The sequence below is a fragment of the Passer domesticus genome, chromosome 11 (assembly GCF_036417665.1).
Source record: "Passer domesticus isolate bPasDom1 chromosome 11, bPasDom1.hap1, whole genome shotgun sequence".
Lineage (NCBI taxonomy): Eukaryota > Metazoa > Chordata > Aves > Passeriformes > Passeridae > Passer > Passer domesticus.
In genome coordinates this window covers 6,470,175-6,490,922 of record NC_087484.1, presented here as the reverse complement: position 1 = coordinate 6,490,922, position 20,748 = coordinate 6,470,175, and the positions used below count along the sequence as shown (strand labels likewise).

The 20,748-nt window shown below is 45.0% G+C and overlaps 1 protein-coding gene across 9 annotated transcripts in view; it reads right to left on the bottom strand.

Moving 5' to 3' along the window:
• Positions 1 to 471: 471 nt before the first annotated feature.
• Positions 472 to 20,748, bottom strand: part of LOC135278667 (calcium-activated potassium channel subunit beta-2) — a 136,640-nt gene continuing 116,363 nt past the window's right edge. For 5 of the 9 annotated variants that reach the window (XM_064385307.1, XM_064385303.1, XM_064385309.1 and 2 more), the window contains 4 exons: positions 17,688 to 17,798; positions 11,246 to 11,416; positions 8,583 to 8,778; positions 472 to 2,564 (listed from right to left, as the gene is read on the bottom strand). In XM_064385307.1, coding sequence (XP_064241377.1) covers positions 2,280 to 2,564; positions 8,583 to 8,778; positions 11,246 to 11,416; positions 17,688 to 17,798 — 763 coding nt within the window. In that variant the 3' untranslated portion in view covers positions 472 to 2,279. The remainder of the gene's footprint in view (positions 2,565 to 8,582; positions 8,779 to 11,245; positions 11,417 to 17,687; positions 17,799 to 20,748) is intronic. The other 4 variants (XM_064385308.1, XM_064385310.1, XM_064385305.1 and 1 more) reach the window with 1 other exon arrangement.

The window sequence follows — 20,748 nt, the reverse complement described above, 5'->3', positions numbered from 1 at the left end:
GCAATCAGCTTCCCTGCCACCGAGGGAAAATACACAAACAGAGGCACCAGAAATGTCACAGGGCACGTAAATCTTTGTGCAAATGGCCAGCACGAGTGCTGGTGGAGGTGTGGAAACCTCAGTGCTGCCAGGGCCCTGCAGCATTCCTGCTCTGGGAATTGTGGCTGGCAGCACAGCCCAGCCCCGCCGATGCTGAGGCTCCCAGATCTCCCAGGGCTGGCTCCTGCAGTTCCAACATATTGATCAAAAAGGAGTTTTTGCAAATGAACACTTGTGAACTCCCTGGTGAACCAGCACTCCTCTTTTCTTGGTAATGGAAGCTACAGAAAGCAGTTTGATGAAACAAGCCAGATCTGAAGGCAGTAGATACTGAAATCTGGAAGATTTAATTGAATATTTTTATTACATATTTTTGGAACCTTCATTATCCCCCCACCCTCCAGGAATTTAATTACCTAAGGAAAATTATACTACTGATTACAAGATTGCAGGTTTATTTTCACTGCTGAGAACTTTTTTTTTTTTTTTTTACAGCTCACATTACACTTGCATGACTTGTTTTGTAACATCTTGAAATTTTTAATGCTATGATGAGGAAAGGTACTTATATATATATTTAGATGAACTAGACAGAGTACTTGATTTGCAGTCTTTTTGAAGGGAAAAATGTTATTTTCTTGGTTTGAGTAGGCCTATATATGGTTTCTTTGAGCTATTGGATAATGAGTTCACAGGATTGCTCCCAGGATGTGCCTTGTGTTTGTCCTTCAGGCTGGGTGCAACATGAGGAACTGAGAGAGGTGTCTTTAAAACATAGGAAGGACTGTTTTCTATGGGGGAATAAAAACAAATTTTTCAGAAATTGTGACTACAGTGTGTGTGAAATTAAACTGGCGAGTATACTGTGGTAAATATTTGACAGATAGAACAACAATTTAGCCAGATTCTCAGTTTTTCCAATAAATCATTGCACTGGGTCTTGTAAATCATAATTCATGTCAGCCAGCACTGCATGGTGAGTTAAGGTCAGGAGAGATTTCCAAATGTGTTATGACGATTATCTAACAATTCAGTTAATAGAGCCATAGAATTGGATGAGATTTTTGTCATTTCCCATGTCACAGCAACAGAGACCTTTGACTGAAACAACATCATGAATATTGGATAAGATCCTGCAGTGCTGCTTCTCTGTGTTATGATACTATTCAAGGATGAAGGTTACAAATACATGAATTGTACTGTTAATTTTCCAGTGGGTAAAAACAAATGAAAAAAACTCCCATAACAAGTCTCAATACACAACTAGATATAATATAGCTTTTTCTTTATATATATATATATATATATCTGTATATATATCAAGTAAAAAAATCTAAAATAGTTGGAAGTAAAAAATGAAAAAATAGCTGATAGTGTTATTTTTTTCTTTACAGTGATATGGTAGCAAATACAAGACAAATGAATAATAAACCTTTACATAAGGAGTTCTGGTCCCACCTCCATCAATAGGGCTCAGACTAGAATACAAAATGGAACAAGGTGTTTTTTTGCTTTTTGGCTACAGCTTCTGCAAGTGACAAAACTTATGTTGATAAGACAGAAGAAAATTATAGCACTACACAAAATAAAACTCCAAAGTGTTTTCCAAAAGACCTTACAAACACCATAGGGTACAATTGACTTCTGAACTGAGGGAGCAAACACAAAGCATCACCAAGTCCTGCTGAGGATGAAAATACTGTATGTTTATCCCAACCTGACCTCAAAATACATCCTTTTTGTGCCATCTTACCATGAAAAAAAACCCTTATCAGTGTTTTTTCCCCCCCCTCCTCTGCAGCCAGTATTTAAAATGCCAAAGCCACAAATCCATCCAATGGACTGAGCCAGGTGTGAGACCTCAATGATGCACAAGTGGTCATCTGCCCTTTGTCCAGCAGTGAATTTCCCCAGAATCTTTTACACCGAAAACATCAATTGACTAAAGCTTGGCCAATGGTCACACTGAGCCCTATCTTGGCTGTAGAAAAGAAAGTACTAATCCCAGCATAAAACAAGATCATAGAGACGGTCAACACAAAACAGTAACTTCTTCAGTTGTCTGCATAATAATAACATCATGTTTGCATATAGAACAGCTTTTGCATTATTGCTCTACTTAGAAGAATATAGTAAGGAACTCATACCAGACTTGCACATTACAAACTTAAGGTTCTTTGGTGAAGAATGAGAAAAAACAGTATTTTCGCTGTGGTTAAATTCCGGAGGAGTGTCCTTTCCTATCTGCTGATCCTCTGGATCCTCTCGCAGAGCAGGGACAGGTACTGAGTCAGCTTCACCATGGCGACGATGGCGACCCCACCGATCATCATGCAGGTGGGCCAGAACAGGGAGTGGAACAGCACGTTGGAGCTGTACAGTTTGGTCAGGATCACGTTCTTCTGCACGCCCTCGGGGTCGTAGAAGCAGGAGAAGCGTTGGTACTTCCTGAAGTTTTCCATCACCACATTCACCAGCGACATGGATTCTTCGTAGTTCTTCCCGCACTTGGGGATGTACGAACACTGGGGAGAAAACAGAGGGAGAAAAACGTCTCCAAACCTGTTACAGAGTCTGTTTGCAGGTGGCAAGTGGGGAAATCTCCAGATGATTATGCTTTTCACAACAAGAGTGGAACACTATTACGCTAATAATGAATTTATCACAGCAAAACTCAATATTTTGCACATCTACAGAATTTCCCATTGGAGCACCTCTAAGTGCTGTTCAAACATTAATGCTTTAATCTGCACAGTGCCTTGTGAGGTAGGTGAATATATTATTATTGCTAATTTACACATGCAAAAATAGAACTGATGAAGTACCTCTTCACCTTAAGTGGCACGCACACGCTCGCAGTTAGATGGGTAATTGACTTTCTGTAAATACAAATCTAGTATTTAGCTGTCACTTGGCTTGGATCAAAGTGATCACAGTGGGCACAGGAGTTCACTCAGAGGGGAGAGGGATGAGGACAGACCTTTACACAAATATTCTCATGGGGGTAATGCCTTAGCTAGAGACAAATATGGTCTAGACATATGGTCTAGACAAAGTGGTCTAGGTTTTCCTACTGACAGCCTCTAGCTGAAGATCAACCTGGTTGCCAGGGTGGCTCTTAGTGAGGCTTTTGCTTTTGACCCCAGCATAAGTCCAACAGTTCCTCTCCACTGAAGATGATCCTGGATTTTCAGTTTTAGTCCCAAAGGAAATAAGATTTGGGTGTGGCTCTATCTAGCACAGTTGCAACCTAGATTTCCACAGAATACTAAAGGCAAGTTATTTTAAAAACTGCCTTATGGAGTCCATGCACTGAAGATATTCCATGGGAAAGGTAGGACAGTGGCCCTGGGCTCTGCTGACCACTCCCTGCCAGAGCTGGTGTGGGCTGGTGAGTGGCAGGCAGACACAAGGACTGAGGCCACATCTGGACAATTTTTTGACCTAGAAACCTCTCAACCTGCTGTTGCTCCTGCTGGTCTGGAAGGTGATTGATGGGAGCAGCCTGGGGCCTCTCACTTCCTTCTCTCTTCTATGCACTTACACCCCACCAAATCTGAAATTTGGTCTACACCTGCACAGGATTGTGATTAACTTCTTCAGGAGGAGTGGAAATCTGCTGCTTGACTTTTCCTTGGACATGCAGGGGGAGGACCCAGCAGGCTGCTTGTCCTGGTGAGAACCTAAAGTAGCCCCAGATAATTTAATGAGAAAGTGAGTTTTGCAAAGGAAAGAAGGTGCTTTTGATTAAAATAATGCGACCCATGGGTTTTGATTATTTTTGTTTTAATGTACATACTTTCTAAACGTCCCTCTGTTCTTTTTTGTGATGTGTCGTGAATTCTTTTTTTAAACATACTGCAACAAATCTCTAATCCTAATTATGATCAAAGGATTAACCTCATAATAGGATTTGATTGATTCATTGGCAAGTTATTAACACAGAATATGATTTGAATCGTGGCAGAGAGATTGTCTGGCTTCAGCAGACTGGAGCATTAATGGTGGAGTGTGGCCACACTGCCATCATGAATATTTCATAGAGCTCTAGAAATTAGAGATGAAAAATATCAGAGCATTAAGATCTCATCCATCTTGCTGCTGGTGCGTGTCTGCTCCCTATAGGACATTCTCTTGTACTCTGACCAAATTTGTCTTAAATGTCCAAAGTCACGAGCCCTCTTCCAGTGCCCACGAGTCTTTAATAGATCATAATCTACTGAGTAGGGGGAATTTTTCAGTGAAGCATTCCTCATTTTCCCTTAGTAAATTATTACTGTCATAACAGCAATATTTCCAGTTCAAATGGGTTTGTGTTGTGGTTTTTTTTTTTGGGGGAATTTTTTTTTTTCTTGTTGTTTTTTTTTGCTATTCATTTCTGTTTCTGGAATTCCCATGAAGTATCCTGAATGAAGTGATTAAATAAGAACTTGGCTACTTTTGCAAAGTACAACTTCCCATTGACAGAAAGCAGAAGATATGTAGAAGCCGAAAGGATGAAAGATTCCTGGGCTCTAAGTTTACAGAAATATCCCAAGAGTGCAGTGAGTCCAAGTACTGTCCAAGTGCTCTCAGGAGGCACCTGAAGCAGAACTTGAGCTGCTCCCTGCACTGCAGGCACAGAGCCCCAGCTCTGTTGGGCTGCCCATGATGGAGGGTCTGGGAGCATGAAACTGCAGTGCAGCTGTGCAAGGGAAGCTGAATTATTTTGCCTCTCATCCAGACTCCCTGTGCTGAAGCCATCTCTCTCCAGGCTGTGGTCTCCCAGATGCTCTCCAAGGTGTGTGTGCCCTTTGTGTGCCGTCTGCCTCACTCTGGTTCTCCTGAGACCCTGGAAACATCTTGATCTTAGCTTTGGTCCTCAGCACAAGGACATCAAATTTTGGTTGTGGGGTGCTCCTGGCCTCCTTCAGCATCTCAGCTTTCCCAGTGAGATCCCAGGGCTGTTTTTCATAGGTGTTTGGCAAACAAGTAGGAAGACTCAGTAACAGGATTGTTATTGTATTGATGCTGTCTTTGCTTTCCATAGTTTAAATTTTCAATAGTTTTCTCCAATGCCTGGTAAGGAATTTTATATGTGCAACTGTTATGCTGTACCTGTGAATGTAGACAATTATATCTATGCTGTTTTTTGGCACATCTGCATTGTCAAACATTGAAAATCTGCAAGTAAACAATGTCTGGTGCTCTACCTCAGGCAAAGATTCTGTGATACAGCATAAGAAAGGTGATTCTTGTGTTCCTTGCAATCTGAGCACAAGAAGGATCTATCAGACAGTTACAAATAGAAGTTGTGATTAAAGTTTTCATCTCTACTTTCCTAACATAAAGCACTGGGTAGGTATTCTGTCTGAGCTACCTCTGGACACATCCAGTCCAGTACCCTGCTCAGTGCAGAGCTGCTCAGGGACTTGTCCAGTCAGGTTATGAATATCTCCAAGGATGGAGATCACACAATTTCTCCAGGAGAGCTGGAGGCAGTTTCCCTTGAATCAGTGAAGATACACTAAAAAGGCCATTGCCAGAAAAGCCCCCAGTTCAGGCTGGGCAGTGAAATACACAACTCTCATCATATGTCTGTGGCTGGGATTGGTGTCCAAGCTGAGCCTGGAAACCTAGACAGGATGTGCTGTGGCAATCTTTGTGAGAAAGTGGTCAGGATGTCAATTTACACCTCTATGGGAAAGTGCAACAGGTTCAGAGAAGGATTGAAGGAGGAATCCTGTGTCTGAATTGGCCTGAATTGATTCCTCCAGATGGAATTCTCCAGTTCCTTACTGGAATCCACAGCTGAACACCTCTGCTTCCCCTCCCTGCTCCAGGCAAACTCCTTCCTGGATTATAAACACCTGAGTCTTCAGTGAGAAACCCTGAGAATCCACATCATTTCTGAGTCCCAGGCAGTTACAGCTGATTTTGGTGATTAAATCCTTCTCGTTATCTCACTAACGGAGAGCCAATACAAATCAGCAGCAGCTCCAATGACATGAAAAGAGTCAAAATTACATAATGTGAGATCAAAATGGGGCCTCTCTAATTGCTTTAACTACCACAGCCCTTCCTCATGGTGACAGCCTGGCTCTGTGGCTGATTTATCTCTTGCAGAGGCCGTTAGAGCCTTTGGCAGCTGAGGAAGGAAAGTGAAGCCATGGAAGCATTTAAACTGTTTTGCCTGTGGTATTGACAAGGGGCTGGGCTTGTCCTAAAGGCTGGAGATAAAGTAAGCACAGCAAGAGCAATGAAAAGCCAGAAAAAAAAAAATCTTATGTGCTTTTCTTGGAAAGACTTGAGCAGCTTGACAGATATCCACTGACTTCCCACTGGTTCCCACCAGAGGCTGGCAGCAGCATGCTGTAGATCTCAGTATAAATTGTACCTACTCCTTACTCCACCCTCCGAGCTGACAGCCAGGTTAGACAGCAATTCTCCTGGATAAACCATTATTTAAAATCAGAGTGGATTTTGGCTGGTGGGGAGAAGAGAGAGGCAGGCTCCAGGTGCTGCTCTGTCCCTGTGTGTGGTGCTCAGCAAAGCAGAGAGGTTGGTGGAGGGGTGTCACCTTTTGAAAGTGTCAGGACTGTGTCCTGTGTTGTTCCCCAGTAAAGTCAGAGCTCAGTGAGCCTGGCATGGGGTCATTTTTTGTTTATTTGGCAAAGGTAAAGACAAAGAACACAAATGTGAGTAAATGGATGGAGAGGGACAGGTTAGCACCCAGCTGGAGCATCAGCAGTCATCCCTGCTGCATGGAGATGCTTTCTGGCCAGGGAAGAGGAAAATCACATCTGGAGTGCTGAGGTTGGTTGTGTTGATTTGAGCTTGGAAAACTCTGCTGATCTGAGCCATGAGCAAGAAGACAGGTATTTTATAGACATTGCAAACTTCCTCTCAAAACTGCTTTTGTATTCAGGTCACATAGCCAGCAGCATGTCAGGAAAACCTAGGAATCCTCCTGAGAGCAGAGCTTAACCTGTAAAACAACCTTGGGCTGGAGAAGTATTAACTGTGCCTACACTAAATTAAGAGGAGGTGGCATCTGGGAGAATTTCAAAGTCCATTTCAGTAAGCAAAAATGATCAATAAAAGAATGTGGAGATTTATGCTGAATCTCTTTATTTATTTGAGTCAGTGGAGCATAGAGATTTATCTGATCTCTTTTAATCAAATTGAGGCATGAACATCACGGTTTTGCTTTTGCCTCAGCAGGAAGTGAGGTCTGTCCTGCCTCAGGCTTCATGGACAGTGAGTGCCTCTTCCTGCACTGATGCCAGAGTGGAGGGGGAAAAGGGGAAACTTCTCCATTTCACACTTCAGAGCCAGAGGACTCCATCTCCCAGCCACGAGAGTTAATTATCCAGCAGAATCAGCAGCCTAGTGCAACCATGCCATACTTTGACTAATTTTAATATCACTTCATCTTAATATGCAGGATTAATTTGTTCTACTGAACAGATGCCATAAATAGAAACACAATAGGTTACTTTGTCAGCAGCCTGATCCAGGGATCTGCTGTTCTAGGTGTGCTTTGCCAAGTTTGGGGCTCAGTGACCTTGGATAACCAAGCAGTTAAAGGAAATCTGGCACCTGTAAGTCTAATCATCCCACTGTGTCCCAGCTCCCTCCAGTTTGCACTCTCAGGGAGACAGGAGTTGTTAATATAAAGAAAGGGAGGTGGGGAGAGGGGCATTTCCCTGTTCCCAGCTCTCCTTTCCCTGTGGAAGGCAGGGGGTGATGCACGGCCCATGGCAGGTCCACAGCTGTGCTGCTGCTGCCTTCTCTGCATCTGCTGCCTCCCTTCAGCCTCCAGACAGGAGCTCTCTCCATCCCACCTGCATGGGGTAATGCTGGAACTTGTACCTGCAGAAGCAGGAACGAAATTCTTCAGGCTTGCTCAAAATAATTCCCTTAGCTCAATGTCTGGAATCAGAGCAGCTGTGCTGTAAAGACTCTTTATCTTACTGACACCCCAAAGCCAGGCCTTTTATGTTTATGCTGCTGCTTTTACCTTGGCACCCCCCACCCAGCAAACTTTTGGGGTCTTTGCAGGGTGAGTGCAGTGGCTGAGCCCAGGGGAGCTGCTCAGGCTCAGAGTTTGTCACCAGAGGTGGAGATGGGCTCTCCTCTCTCCCCACCCCCTGCAGAAATGGTGCCATTTCCATTCCCACTGCCACATGGATGCTCCCTGCACATTTCTAGGGGTGTTCACTGTCGTGGGGAGCCATTCCTGGGTGGGAAGTGACTTGTACAGGGCTCGATGAGAATATCAGTGTGACAAGTGCTCGGTGATCCCCTGCTCCTGTAAAGCTCTTGAAAAGGATGAGGGAGGCTCCAGCCCTTGGGGCACAGCACCCCGTGTGGGATGGATGGAGGCAGAAAGTTGCCCCTCTCCAGACATGTGAGCACTGATTTCTGCTTTCTGTGCTCTGTATTTATCAGTGAAGAAGAAGCTGGAAGCCTTATATCGCTTTAAAGTGAGGAATGGATGTAATGAGATGAGAAGCCCTCCAGAAACCCATTTAGGAACAAATTTTATTCTGTGCTCCTACCTCAGAATTAATTTTCATTGTTTCCTCGGTGTGGTAGAGTAGAAGCTTCTGGCCAGAAGAGGTGAGATTAACATACACCTGCAGGCAGGGGTACTGAGAGATTTTCCAGCACTCTGGCCCGCAGTTAAATGAGCAGTTAAAGGTTTCTGTGATGGATGCATTGAGAAGCGAGCATTGAGTCTCTTCTGTCCAGACACTAAGCAGGAAATAAAAAAAAAAGAGACATTAGAGCATGGCAAGAATAGGCAAATAAGCACTAAAGCCATCTCAGGATTCCCATCAGAGATATACTGGGGGCATCTTGCAGGAGAGGCTACGTGTTGCAGCAAAGCCTGGGCTGCCTCATGTCACACATCACAGACAGTTTCATCCTGTAGCACCCAAAATCTAGCCTTTGGGCACAAAATTACCCAAAATCAATTACAAAATTACCCTATTCACTTATGCCTGTGTATAAATGGAAAGTGAACTGGAACTTTGATGCTGGGGAAGGTGTATTTGAAAGGGTGTCAGCAGAGAGAGAAGGAAACTGAGCAGCCTGTGCTGGGGAGAGCACAACACACACGGTGCTGCATGACAAGACACCTGAGCTAAGACTTGAGGGTTAACTCAAAGTCCAGGTCAATTTAAAGTAAAGGCTGGGAGGACAATTTTGAATTAGCAGAGTATGGATTCTCATATACATGAAGACATAGGAGCTCTCTCCTGCAGCCCTGCCTATAGGAGAGCTTTTCCTAGTGGCAGCTTGCTCGGTTTCCTCTGAGTTAAGTCAGTGGTTGTAACTTTTCTGGAGGATTTAATCTCATCTCCAATTCACCAGAGGCTAGAACTGGAACGATGGAGCCTGGCTGTGCACTAGCAATGTTCACTGGCACTTATTTAAAAACCTACAGCTGTGTTTCCCTTGGGGAAAGGGCACACTGAGGGCTCTGCAAAAAGCCCTTTGTGGGCTGGGGGAGGTTTCACCCAGGGCTCCCCTTTAATGGTGCTCGGCCCCTCAGCTCACCCCAAGGTGGCTGTCTTGCCCTGCCACAAAGGGGGTGAGGGTCTGCTTGCTCCTCAAAAAACCCATGAGGGGCTTTGCATAGCAAAAAAAGATCTCTGACTAATTCCATTGCTGTTTTACTTAAGCAGTAATTCTGCTTGTATATTCAGTTTTACATTTATATTAAATTATGCTATGTTTTCTGGGGGGAAATTGAATGAAAGAGCTTTTTTCACCCTCCAAGGCAGTATTTGTTGGAGAGGTATTGCTGTAAAGGAGAATAACCCCTGAGGAAATCTGTCTGTGTGGAAAAAAGTGACAGCAAAGGCTCCTGGGTTGTCTTCTCCTCACTTTCACCTTTCTGGCTGCTGTTTTATTCATGCAGGGGGTTAATAAAGTAACACCTACCTACCACAGACTTGTGAAGATGGAATAGTTGATACTTTGGAGGTGTTTTGATATCATCTAGCAATTTTTTTTCACATATCATATACTATAAATCAATTTTTTCCACGTGAGCAATTTTGACCTTAGCAGCCTCTGCAACTGACCCTGATATTGCTGAAAGATCAGGGAGAGCAATTTGGAATAGCAAATGCTCTTGGATACTTAACAGGCCTTGATCTCAGTTTTCAAAATCAAAATTTTGCCTTGATTTAAAAAGGGACAAATAACTTTATCACATAAATAAGATGCTTGCAAATTAGTACAGCTCATCCTCATCTGTATTCCTTATCACTGCAGGGTCAAGAGGGAATATCCTCATGCAGGTGCACCAGTATAACTGAGGATGCTCACACCAGTTAGCTCCAGGCACTTCTTGCTGTGCCTAAAGAAGAAGCCTCTGGTGTTTAACCCAAAATGTTCCAGGTATGTGCCCCTGCCTTAGCGTGGTTTGGGGCATGGCAGACTAATATTTTGATCCCCAGTTACACATTTTTCATTCTCTTAACTCCACCAATCAGGGCAGGAAAAACCCACCACTGACAGTCTTACTGCAGTCTGTGCTGGGTTTTAAATAGGGCTGATGCTTGAAAACTGATTACAAATGTTGTTAATGAATCACAGGCCAAGCTCTCTGCTCGGTGGCAGAGGAGGAAGCCAGAGACAGCCTCAGAAAAATTAAGTGCAGTGCAGGAATGATGGAAGATGGTCTTTTGCTTTCAGCAAATTACTATCTTTCATAAGGATTTCACTTGTTAAAATGAAAGCAATAACCGACATGGAAAACTACGTGCTACAAAGAGCTTGATTTCTTTCCCAAATTAATTCTCCATCTTTCATTTAGAAGTGGACTGTTTCTCAAGGATGCAAAATGTTTTTTGCTCTTTTGTCCTGAGTCTGGGCTTTGCAGGAGCAGCCCTGAGAAGCTTACATGGTTCAGCAGACTGCAGGCCAGCTGATATGGATATTATACTGGTGTTAAACTGTGCCAAGTCTAAAGCCTGTGGATTGAGATTTTGTCAAACAGTTCCAATTCTTCCCTCACTTTATGCCAGTATTACTCAAATTGTTTTCACTGTGGCTGTGCCTAATTTACACTGAGGTAAGGAAGTGCAGAGTTAGACCTGTGCTGACCACATGAACAATCAAAACCTTTAATAAAACACCAAAAGAACAAGCCAGATGAAGTCAGCTGCAGCAGGGGGTGTGAGAGCAGGGCCAGCCATGGAGTTACCTTTGCATGTAGGAGCGCAGCAGCGTGATTCCCAGCAGGAAGTACATCATGATAGAGCACACCATCATGGCCAGCCCCAGCAGAATGGCCCGGTCCTCTCCAGCTTTCAGGGCTGTCACTGTTTTCCTTTTGTCCAGTAGGTCGTGATCCCTGATTTTTTGGTAAATATTTCTGAGGTTGAAAATAATACATTCTTATGTGAAGTTCATGTTTAATCATCAATGCAGCCTCTACAGGGTGGGCACTTCCACCTCCATACCCATCTCATGGGAGAGAAAGGCTTAAAGGTCCTCTGGTGTCCTTTTCCAACAGATTCACTCTGACCTGGTGGAAAGTTATTCATCTCCAAAACAAATTACAGCCATTTCTGAAAAGGTGAAAACCCCTTACAGCAAATACAAATATTAGACACTTGTGCCAGCTCAGTAAACACTTTTTGGTACAGCCTCTTTGGCTCAGTAGAATTATCCCAGAGGTGCATTTGACCTGCCAGTGCCATCTCAGGCCACCAGAAGATATCCAGGTGTATGAGGTGTCTTTTCTCCATCTGAATAGGGTAACAAGTCTTATGTTACCACATGTAGGAAACAGCCTGAAGAAAGTCATCGTTAATATTATCTGAAAGGACCATGCTCTCTTTTGATTCACTACAGGCTATTGGTTTGGGCAATTTCCCGCCCAGAGTGTGACTCAAATCTTATGAAACACTATGGGGATTTTGCAATTGATTTCTGTGGGTTTTTTTTTTTGATTGGGAGCTTATTTACTTTATTCATAAAACAGCTTTTTGGAAGTCCAGTTACTCATTACAGTGAAAGCCCTCACAGAGAATTATCCACCAGAGCTATTTGTTCTGGGATTAAAAAAAAAAAAAAAAGAAAAAAAAAAGAGAAAAAGAAGATACAACAAACCATTCCCCCTTCAGCAGAGAGTCCTTTGCATTTTCTAACCATAAGTCCTTCTTTCATCTCCGAGCCTTTGATGATTCAATGGGTCATGAGGACACAATGGTGGAGAAGGAAATATTTGAGTACATTTCAAACACACTCAAACTTTGTGGGTTTAAAATGTACTTACAGACCTGAGGCTGGTCAAAATCTCCTGTGCTTTCTGTTATGGCTCTTTAGAATCATCCAGGCAGCACCCGAAGCATGTGAACCGCGCACCTCTGAGCCCTGGCACCACCATAACATGGACACAGTAGTACACGTGGGAGAAGTTCCTCTTCCACTGTCTGCAAAATGGCAGGTGAGCAACATCAACGTCACTTTGGCCTCTAGCAAACCCACCACTCCTTTCAGCTGAAGCCACCAAGTTTCACTCACCCGTGGGGAAAAAAAAAATAAAAATCACTGAGTCAGGTCAACCAGAGAACTTACGTTGGCTATTGAGGGTAAAGAAATAGAGATAAGACAGATGTGAAATCATACATAAACACAGTAGAAGCAACAGCAAAAAATATGTTTAATCATAGACTCTCTGAGACTGGAATTGAATTTCTGTTTAGATGATGAGTCATAGCCAGGAAAAGCACATATGGTGTGGGGTTTTATAGCAAAAATCTTGCTTAGACAGTACTGCAGTCAATAGTCTCCTGTACCCAACAACCCTTGAGGTTTTTTTTTATCCAGCTGTAGTTTACATCTTTAGGTGTCCATGGTTTCTCTTCAAAACCATCCTTTAGAGCTTGTCAGTATTTTCCTATTTGGAAATGAAATGGTAATTCAGCCTGTCAAGGTTTCATCTGCTGTTTGGAAAAAAATATATATTGTAAACTGGCAGATGCAATTGCATTCAAAGAAGTAATGTAGAGTAATAATCTAATGCTACTCTTCTATTATTATTTATCAAACTGTATTTAACTGCTGCCATTAGGATTTGCATTGCTCCCAGATGGAAGCAGGCAGGAAGGCAGAGATTGTCATGCAGTTCCAGCACATTAAACGATCACACAGCATAACTTATGTCAACGTGTGGGCATAAAACAGGCCCAGTGCAATCACTCACTGATGTCATTGGACATAAAAGGGATACAAATGGACAATTTGAAAACAAATTACTAATTGAGATTGGTTACAAGTGCTTTGCATGGCTTTAGCCAAGGAACACACCATCAGAGGTAACAAAAAGGAGGGACTGAAGGGTGTGTAGTGAAAATGAGTTACCTGGCAAAGGTGACAGTGACCACCTGCCAGGTTCATCCTCCAAGCTCACCTATTGTAGGAAATAAAACTAAAGAAAGCTCTGCCTCAGAGGTCAGGCTTGGAGCACATCTTCCATTGCTCCTTTGTAAATATTCGCTTTTCAAAGCGCCGAACAACAGCAAAGTGATAGCCTGGTGCACCTCACTGGGCTCTTTTTGCCCCTGAATCCCTGCCAGGAGTCAGCCTGGTGGCCCTGCTGGGATAGGTGGTGGTGTGGCACATGCCAGCCCATGACAGCAGTCCTGCCACAGCCCAGGAGACAGCACTGACCAACCCTTCCTCATCCTCCTCCTCCTCACTCTTGTGCCTGCACTGGAGAGGTGCCAATTCTCTTTGCGTGATACTGGGAATGTCTGCTGCTACAGAACTCCACATTTCTGCCCCTGAGAGCCCTGGTTTGGGGAACACAATATGTTTTGGCCAGCATTTGGCCAGAGCAGAGCAGTCTCAGCACCTCCCTCAGCGGGGCAGCAGCAGTGCCCTGCCCATGAGCGTGCAGCTCTGTGGGGTGGGCGGCTTCGTGTACCTGTGAACTTTTGGCACAGCTCAGGGGCCTCCCTCTGCTCGGTCAGCTGGAATGATGCCCTGCTTAGCTGGCTGATTTTGGATCCCAGAGCTGCACAGCCACAGCCAGCTGCCTGCTGGGCTGTGTTTGAGTACAGGTTGCTGCATCCCAGGCACTGCTCATGAAGTGACTCCGTCTAATCCTTGTGGTTCCCTGGGATAACTCCCCATATGCCATCCGGGGGGGCTGTTGGTTTTTAAAGAGGCCCCAGCTGTCAGAACACGGGGTCTCCCTGACCTCTGCAAAGGCATTTAATAGGAAGCAATTCCCAAGGACAAGAGGTCTTTGTGCCCTTGATATTTTCCAAACTGAAGTTCTCCCCTGCTAAATTTCCCTGTCCTTTCTTCCAAGTTGCTCTGAGAATAAAGACTGCCTGGTCTCCCCAGGCTCAGGTGCCAGAGGGGAGATCTCTGCTGGGGACAGGCAGATTTCCCTCTCCGTGTCCCTGCACAGCAGCAGTGCAGGGATCCCCCTCAATGTGGTCAGCAGGTCCTTCTGCACCTCCTGCTCCAGAACAAGCAGCACTAAGAGCTCTGTAAAGAGTGCCAAGTGTCCTCATGGGAAAGCTGGAATAACCAGGCACCTGTGATTACTTTATTTATTTCAAATAAACACAGATTACCTACCTTCAAAGCCCTCCCCTTGCAGAGGAACCATGGTGTGACACTGAGGGGGACGTTGCCTCCTCTGGCACCACGCAGTCAGACAAGGATGCCTGCCTGAATAATTCAGAATGACTTTGAATTCACATTCCCTGCTCTGATATCACAGTTGTTATGCAGATGTCACTCAAATTACCTCATGGTGAGGTGTTTACTGATATCAGAAATCCTTGAATGCAATGGTCAGAAATTACTCCTGCGTCTTATCTGCAGAATTCCCTGTGTTCAGGGATTTTTCTGCTCAGAAGCCACCTTCTTTACATTTTTCTTTACAGGTATATTTGGCTGCACCAGTTTTTGCTAATAGACCTATGGCAACAGGAAATATCTCTGGAGGCCTCAGAACAGACTCAGTGATGGCTGTAGGTGGATTCTTATAGATATTAACAGATTTGTTCACTCAATTTCTTCCCTCTTTCTCACCAGGCTGGACAAAACTGAACCAAACCAAACCACACCAAACCAAGCCAGTGCTTTGTTTTTCCAATGGTTGCAATGGTGTGGAGAACCTCTTTGACAACTGAGAAAGAATGAAGGCTCGACTAGTTTTCCAAAGCATAAAATGTGGCAGCTGAGGAATTGCTGATGGCTAAAACAGCAATGAAATACAGATATTGTGGGGCTGATCCTGCAAAAGAAGTGCCTCAGAGATGCCTGATTCCTTTAGAGCAAGTGGCTCATTGCAGCACAGTTAATATTGTGGTGCCACCCCTCAAAAGTCTGTGGTTGTAGCACATGTTGGGTGACAAGCTCGCTGATCCATGTGACAATCTTCCTGTCTGAAGTTTAAAGGACAAAATTCTTGGGGAAGGGTCATTTAAGGTGAGTAATTTCTCGAAAGGCACCACCTGTTTGATGTAATGATGGCACTGGTGACCTTACATGTGTTAAAATCACTGCCAGACACTGGAGGATGAGATTCTCCCACTAACAGCACTTGCTCTGTATTCACACCTCTCCTCTGCAGTCCTCAGGCTGCCATCAGCACTCTCTTATTTCCAGCTTTTCCTCCCTTTCCCTCCTGAATTTTATTAATCACTCACAAGGCACAAAGAAGTCCTTCTGTAGAGCTCTACAGAACCTCTTGGGAAATAAACCCACCCCAAGGCTTCAAGATATCTGAATTTACCACGGCTGGTGTGTAGGCACAGAGATCCTGCTCCCTATTCCCTGTCTCTGCAGGCAGGCAGGAATGAGCTCTGCCTGGATTTGCACTGACCAGACTCTGGTGAGCCCTCAGCCCAAGTTAATAAGCCCAGCTCCAAGGCATGGTGAGAGTCAAAGGCTGTGCTAATCAGGAGCTTCCAGCCAGCCCAAAGTGTGGGCAGATATCTCCTTCAGGTGTCCAACCCTGGACCATGACAGTGTTCTAATGCAGAAGGACATTAGCCTGGGGAAAATTCAATTAAAGAAGAGACTGGCAGAAGTACAGGAAGCATTTAGACAACCAGCTCCAATGAAAGTTCATGCTGCAAAGCTGGTCTTTTTGTCTTCAAAATATCTGTTTGGGATCAGATAATCCAAAGAGCTGAACACCTATGCAACCTTTGCAGAAACATTCTGAGAATCAGCCAATTCTCCTAAGAATCTCAGGGTCCTGAGGGCAGCTCTGCTGCCAGAATTCAGGAGTGCAGATTCCCAAGCAGATGCCAACAGTAACGTCTCATTAGAATTACTGAAGAGTGTGTTTTGCTAATTGGCACTGTAGATACATTGATATCTGGCTTTGTTTTACTGGAGTGTGATTTTTTGTGATTACATTTAATAGTGACTGCAAGAGGAACTGAAGGAGAGGTGGAAAGGGGCAGAGGAAAGAAAAGAAAGGCAAATGTGTCCTTGTTGTGACAAGACAAGCTGTCCAGCAAATCCTACTACAAAGGAGAGGGATTTTGGAAGGATGAGTCTGAGTATTACTGACAATTATTATTTCATCATTGATATTTAACTTCTTTTGTTCCCAACTGAGCACTGCCTTTGTCTGTGGACTTCAAACCTCCCCTTCCTTTCCCTTCTCTTTGGCACATTTCCCTGCTCCTGGGAGATCCAGTAACTCATTTATTCCTCTGTCTCCTTGAGCCTGTTCCCTCCAGCAACACCACTCCAGTGGGCTGGTGAGCCACCAGCTCTCTTTCAGGCAGCTGAACAGCCCCCAGCTACTGTGCAATGTATGCACACAGGCTCATCCTCACACCTGCACCTGTATAACCAGAAATCATCTCTGGCAGCTGGATACATCATTCAGGTGTGCAGCTGTGGTCTTTGCGGGGGTCCCCAGGACGAGGGAAGAGATGAATCTGACTCCATGTTCTTAGAAGGTTAATTTATTATATTACGATATTATATAATACTAAAAAAAATGTACTGAAACTATACTAAAAGGTAGAAAAAGGATACATCAGAAGGCTAGAAAGAATGAATAATAAACACTTGTGACTGACTCAGAGAGTCGTGACACAGCTGGACCAGGATTGATCATTAAATTAAAAAAATCACGTGCTGGGAAGTTCCAAAACCACATTCCAAAGCAGCAAAACAGGGAGAAGCTGAAGCTTCTCAGCTTCCCAGGAGAAAATCCTGGGTGAAGGGATTTTTCAGAAAATATCATGGTGACATGCAACACTCTGTGGGGCAGTGATCTGCCTGGGGGACAGCGTGGCTGGTGGCTGGAGGCAGGACACCTGCAAAAAGCATGAAGGCTTCCCAGGGGCTGGGGCTGCACACCTGTGGCTGGGGGTTAGTGTGCTCTTAAACCTGAATCAGAGATGGTCATGGTGTGCTGCTGATGTCTGAGAGCTAGGAAGACTTTGGCCATGGCCCTGGCATTGCCCCCTGGCTCTGCTTTGGCTTGGCACAGTAACCCTGGCACCCCTGGGCTGCTCCTGGTGGAGCAGGGCTGTGGGCACAGGGAGAGCACCCTCTGCATCCCTCACTTCTCCAGTGCCACCACTGGGGAGAAGCCACACTCACAAATATGCAAACCCATAAGAGACAATCAGCACAGGTGCCTTTACCTTTTCTCATCATGTCTGTAAGATGTAGATCCCCGGCCACTGGTCCAAATAAACATTTTAGAGGGTTGCCCAGTGTTGGCTCTGCTCGCTGCAGTGGGACGATGGAAGGACCTGGGGGAAGAGGGATAATTTTTGTCACTGTCCATCCAACATGGCAGAGCACGGAATATCCAGTGTGCCAGATCTCCCGTGGCCATGCCCCCTGTGCTCTGAGGATGGACATTTTTTAACTTGAGGTGAGATGTAAAATAATGGGGATGAGAGACCAGTGTGTTGGAATGGAGAATAAACCCCATTAGCCCCACTGGCAAAGGGTGAGGCTGGCTGGTCAGGCTTAGCTCTGCTCCATGCTGCAAAGGGTTCATACCATGGGCAAGAAATCATCAATAGTTCAATAAAAGGTAATAGCTGTGTCCAGTGTTCTTATGGCAGTATTTTTTTGGGGACAAAATGGCAATTGTTTCAGCACATCCACACTCATTACAGGTTTTTGGTTGTTCTGCAGCTCCCTGCAGGGTGAGGCTCTCAGGGAAGGTGTCTGAACAGGGCAGTATGAGATGTATGAGATGTAAATGCAGCATTTTGTGGAAATGTAACTGATATGACAAAGATATCTTTTCCCATGGAGAAATTACTGTCCTGAGGCCAGTTAGATCCTTGCCCAAGGACTTCCTTGCTTCACTTCAGGTCATGAGCTCTGTTGCATTCTCTCAGGGTCTCAGGCCACACTGGACCTGCTAGTGGGGCTATGGCTCCCCTCTTAATTTCTTCTGGTTTTAGTGAGGCTCAGTTAAAAATCTTGAATTCTGAGAATTGGGCCATTCCTGTGAAGGCTGCATTTTGCATTCTTTCACAGCACAACATTTTCTGTTTTTAATGCATTCAGATACAAGCTGAAGGGGAAAAAAAAATCCAGAAACCAAATAGTTCATTGTGAAGTTTTCATACACTGGGGGCCATTCTTTAGCTCACTGAAAAATAAACCTGATGGCTGATGCTGTCAGCAGAGAAGGCACACGATCTGAGAAAATCTCTAATGTCACTGTCTCCATAGTCATGCAAAGGGCTAATTTCAATATTTGCATAGTGGTGAACCAGGAGAATACTTAAATACTGTAGAGGTGGCTGCAAGGGAAGACTGACATGGACAGGAGCCAAAATCCATCAGTGTGCAGACAGGCTGATGGGTGCTGAGGGACTGGGCATTCCAGCTGGAGTCAGCCCAGAGCCCCCAGCACAGGAGCCATGACACAGCCCCAGGCCCAGTTCTCACCCTGGTTGGACAGCTGGCTGGGCAAACTGGCCAAACTGGTGTTACTGCCACCTACTCCCTGCTGGGATCCTGCTGCCCTGCTCAGGTGCTGGCTCGGGACTGGGACTTGCAGACAAGGACGTTGCTTAAAAGAAGAGGTGGCAATATTTGATGAAGACTTTTGCTGCACTGGTGAACAGCAAATTGGACAAGAAGGTGGTCCAGAAGAAGGGAGGAGGAAGGAGGGGAATCTCCCCCAGCCCCATCCCTGGTTCTGTGGTGATCAGTGCAGTCTGAATGCCAAGAACAATTCTGGTTTTCCATACAACCACTGTAGTTAAGTACTGGGGAATGAACAACAAGATGAGGCACTACCTCCCTGAAATAACTATAGTTTAGAAGGTGAAGTAGCATCTGCTGGGATCTAATTAATATAGCCAACAACTAAGTGTTTTGATAGTGATATTGGTCAGAAAATTCACTTGTAAGACCCTGAGCCAAATCCTCACACTGCTGGATGAGATTTTACCCACATCACCTCAGACAGCACCACAGTGACCACCCAGCTGGTGCTCCTGCTCCAAGCCATGCAGGAGGGGTCAGACCAGCCACCCAGGGGCCACATTGCATGCTGGACTGAGCCTGCTCCAGGCTGAGTCCCTTAATGATGAAAATAAAATTATGTTTTATTTAAATTATGCCATTGCACTCTTTAGGATGTCATGCACTACAGGAGAGCCTGGCTGGTTGTGCTGCCACAGCCTGAGTGGTCCCAGAGCCATCAGGAGATGGTGGTGAATGCTATTAGAGAGCCTTTTCTTAATTAAGCAAAACTTGGGCACACATTAGAGGTCATCTGCAGCTTCTGCCACCTTTCTGAGCCTACAGGGACACCTGGGCAGGACTCCCTGGGCAGGGACCCAGATTTATAAGCTCCAGAGCAAATTGCTGGGCAGGGAGCTGGGTGAGGGGGTCTGTCCCACTGAGGGGATGCCAGAGGAGGAAAAGGGATGCTTCTGTTCCCAGTGAAGCCGGAGTGATTTCAGGCTCCCTCGTAGTGCCAGTGCCCTGGAGCAGTCCATATGTGACAGCTTTAAAGCTGCCTGCTTCGTTAGTTGAGCAATCCAAGCTAACTACCGCTATTTAACACACAATTGCACACCTAATTTTGTGTAAAATTCTAACACTGATGACATCATAGCACTGCTCCAAAGGTCAAATAAGTGACTGAAGTCCATGGTTCCCTTAGGCAGGGGTTAGACATTAGGTAAAAACCTTTTGTGCACCAGCAACAACACAAACTCCCCAGGACCTTTCTTTGAAGGCCTTTGGAGGATTTACAACCTCCAAAGTTGCAATCTTCATGAGCATGCTCTGCCCCACCAGGTCAGTCAAACTCCCATGCCTTTCTCCCCTGCTGGGTAAGTCTTTGTGAGTTGTGTTCCTTCACTGTGCCCTCTCTCTTTTCTGGGAAAACAAATAACACTACTTTTTCTTGGTTTTTATCCCCATGGCTTCTCAGAGTCAGCTGCTGGCAACTTATTTTTATCATGCAACAAGTAATCAGCCTGTGCAACTCGTTACTGCAGGATGCCAGCCTTGCATGCAGAGTGGATTGTGTTATTGCCTCAACAGACGGAGCACCTAAAGTCACAAAAATACCTTAAAAACAGTGGAGAAGAGATGCTTCAAGCTGCTTTTCAGACTGCCAGGACTCTGTGGGGGATACACCTATAGGGCAGGCTATCCACAAACTGCTGTAGTTGAGGTGACTTTTGCCAGTCAGGGTGCTGGGTGGGACTCTGGCCT